Raw genomic sequence first — 3,397 nt, 5'->3', positions numbered from 1 at the left:
TTTTGATCATTCTACTTTACGATCATTTACAGCCTTTACATTTGAACGCCCAAGCAATATTCTTATTTCCCAATGATGAATCTCACCAAAAAAATATGGGAAAATTCAGTCATTTTACTTGGTTACTGTACACAGATATCTTGCATTCAAATGTGAGTCAATCGGGAACCGAATTTCTTCAAACTTATATTGTATTAATTCCATTTAAATTCGAGTGTAATCTCTACTGGAAAACAAGCATCTCGTTTCCAATCAAATCCACCAAAAGATGTTGAACATTGCAGACGTTTCAGTATTTGTCAGACTTCAAAACTTTTGTCAAGTTCAGACATGCCTGCTGTACTCCAAAGCTTTTGTCAAAAATTTCATAGGCTGGATGCTTGGATTTTCAGCCAAATTTCATAGTTCTGACGAATTTAAAGCTGGAGTTTCCTCTGACTGACGTGATCGATGTAACTTATTTGATCCGGGTGCGCGTGTTGCAGGAGGTGGATCCTCTGACGGCGCTCAAGTACGCGGTGCAGGTGATGAACTTCCTGAACCTGCTCATCGAGCGGGCGCTCCGACAAAGGCAGCAAGACCAGACGAAGAAGCAACCTAAATAGTTAATTGATGCCTTGATTGACGCTTTGGTTAATTCGATTAGTCCCGTGCTTAGTTAATTTCGTTCAGTTGGGTGTCCATCGACTAAGCTTACTTGTATGTACCCGAGCCTAGCTAGGACCCAGCAAATCAGCTAGATGTGTGTGTGCGTTTGTTAATCATGTCTGATTTCTCCTTTGGACATTTGTGCTCTTTGAATGGTTAATTTGGTTTTACTTCGGGTTGTGTATATGTCATCGCACCCGTTTGTCTTCGGATCATATTGACCGTTCGATTTCGCTAGGGCTGAGATTGAGCGATGTCGCCCACTAACCACGATAAGATTGTTCCATGGCCCTCGGCAGGAAAAAAAAGGATGTTCCACAGAAAGATATGCCATTCTACAACAACAACAATAAAGCCTTTAGTCCCAAACAAATTGGATAGGCTAGAGGTGAAATCCATAAGATCTCGTAACCAACTCATGGCTCTGGCACATGCATAACAAGCTTCCATGCACCTCTGTCCATAGCTAGCTCTTTGGTGATACTTCAATCCTTCAGGTCTCTCTTAACGGACTCCTTCCATATCAAATTCGGTCTACCCCGCCCTCTCTTGACATTCTCCGCACACTTTAGCCGTCCGCTATGCATTGGAGCTTCTGGAGGCCTGCGCTGAATATGCCTAAACCATCTCAGACGATGTTGGACAAGTTTCTCTTCAATCAGTGCTACCCCAACTCTATCTCGTATATCATCATTCCGGACTCGATCCTTCCTCGTGTGGCCACACATCCATCTCAATATACGCATCTCCACCACACCTAACTGTTGAACATGTTGCCTTTCAGTTGGCCAACACTCAGCGCCATACAACATTGCGGGTCGAACCGCCGTCCTGTAGAACTTGCCTTTTAGCTTTTGTGGCACTCTCTTGTCACAGAGAATGCCAGAAGCTTGGCGCCACTTCATCCATCCGGCTTTGATTCGATGGTTCACATCTTCATCAATACCCCATCCTCTTGCAGCATTGATCCCAAATACCGAAAGGTGTCCTTCTGGGGTACCACCTGGCCATCAAGGCTAACCTCCTCTTCCTCACACCTAGTAGTACTAAAACCGCACATCATGTACTCGGTTTTAGTTCTACTAAGCCTAAACCCTTTCGATTTCAAGGTTTGTCTCCATAACTCTAACTTCCTATTTACCCCCGTCCTACTATCGTCAACTAGCACCATATCATCCGCAAAAGAGCATACACCATGGGATATCTCCTTGTATATCCCTTGTGACCTCATCCATCACCAATGCAAAAAGATAAGGGCTCAAAGCTGACTCCTGATGCAGTCCTATCTTAATCGGGAAGTCATCAGTGTCAACATCACTTGTTCGAACACTTGTCACAACATTATCGTACATGTGCTTGATGAGGGTAATGTACTTTGCTGGGACTTTGTGTTTCTCCAAGGCCCACCACATGACATTCCGTGGTATCTTATCATAGGCCTTCTCCAAGTCAATGAACACCATATGCAAGTCCTTCTTTTGCTCCCTATATCTCTCCATAAGTTGTCGTACCAAGAAAATGGCTTCCATGGTCGACCTCCCAGGCATGAAACCAAACTGATTTTTGGTCACGCTTGTCATTCTTCTTAAGCGGTGCTCAATGACTCTCTCCCATAGCTTCATTGTATGGCTCATTAGCTTAATTCCATGGTAATTAGTACAACTCTGAACATCCCCCTTGTTCTTGAAGATTGGTACTAATATACTCCGTCTCCATTCTTTTGGCATCTTGTTTGCCCGAAAAATGAGGTTGAAAAGCTTGGTTAGCCATACTATCGCTATGTCCCCGAGACCTTTCCACACCTCAATGGGGATACAATCAGGGCCCATCGCCTTGCCTCCTTTCATCCTTTTTAAAGCCTCCTTGACCTCAGACTCCTGGATTCGCCGCACAAAACGCATGTTGGTCTCATCAAAGGAGTCGTCCAGTTCAATGGTAGAACTCTCATTCTCGTCGCACAAAACGCATGTTGGTCTCATTGAAGTACTCCTGCCATCTATGCTTAATCTCCTCGTCCTTCACCAAGAGTTGGCCTGCTCCGTCCTTGATGCATTTGACTTGGCCAATATCCCTCGTCTTCCTCTCCCGGATCTTGGCCATCTTATAGATGTCCCTTTTGCCTTCCTTCGTGCCTAACCGTTGGTAGAGGTCCTCATATGCCCGACCCCTTGCTTCACCAACAGCTCGCTTTGCACCCTTCTTCGCCATCTTGTACTTCTCTATGTTGTCTGCACTCCTATCCAGGTATAGGCGTCTAAAGCAATCTTTCTTCTCTTTAATCGCCTTCTGGACATCATCATTCCACCACCAGGTATCCTTATCTTCGCTTCTCCTTCCCCTGGACACTCCAAACTCCTCCGAGGCCACCATACGAATGCAAGTCGCCATCTTCATCCACACATTGTCTGCATCCCCTCCTTCCTCCCAAGGGCCCTCCTTAATGACCCTCTCCTTGAACGCCTGGGCTACCTCCCCCTTGAGCTTCCACCACTTCGTTCTAGCGACTTTGGCACGCTTATCCCGTTGGACACGAATATGAAAGCGGAAGTCAGCAACCACCAGCTTATGCTGGGGGTACAACACTCTCTCCAGGTATCACCTTACAGTCTAGGCACGCACGCCTATCTTCTCTTCTCAAGAGGATGAAATCAATCTGGCTAGAGTGTTGGCCACTACTAAAAGTCACAAGATGTGATTCTCTCTTTCTAAAGAGGGTGTTAGCTACAATCGTGTTGTAGGCTAGAGCAAA

At 45.6% G+C, this 3,397-nt stretch overlaps 1 protein-coding gene across 1 annotated transcript in view; it reads left to right on the top strand.

The window, feature by feature from the left end:
- LOC125549492 (rho GTPase-activating protein 2) overlaps positions 1–822 on the top strand; it is a 1,850-nt gene extending 1,028 nt beyond the window's left edge. Inside the window, exon 3 of the mRNA XM_048712897.2 lies at positions 486–822. Within this exon, the coding sequence (XP_048568854.1) occupies positions 486–605 (120 nt within the window). The 3' untranslated portion in view covers positions 606–822. The remainder of the gene's footprint in view (positions 1–485) is intronic.
- The last annotated feature ends 2,575 nt before the right edge of the window (positions 823–3,397 follow it).

Source organism: Triticum urartu, chromosome 3A, assembly GCF_056163025.1.
Source record: "Triticum urartu cultivar PI428250 chromosome 3A, HENAU_Tu73, whole genome shotgun sequence".
Lineage (NCBI taxonomy): Eukaryota > Viridiplantae > Streptophyta > Magnoliopsida > Poales > Poaceae > Triticum > Triticum urartu.
This window is presented reverse-complemented; position numbering and strand designations above follow the sequence as displayed.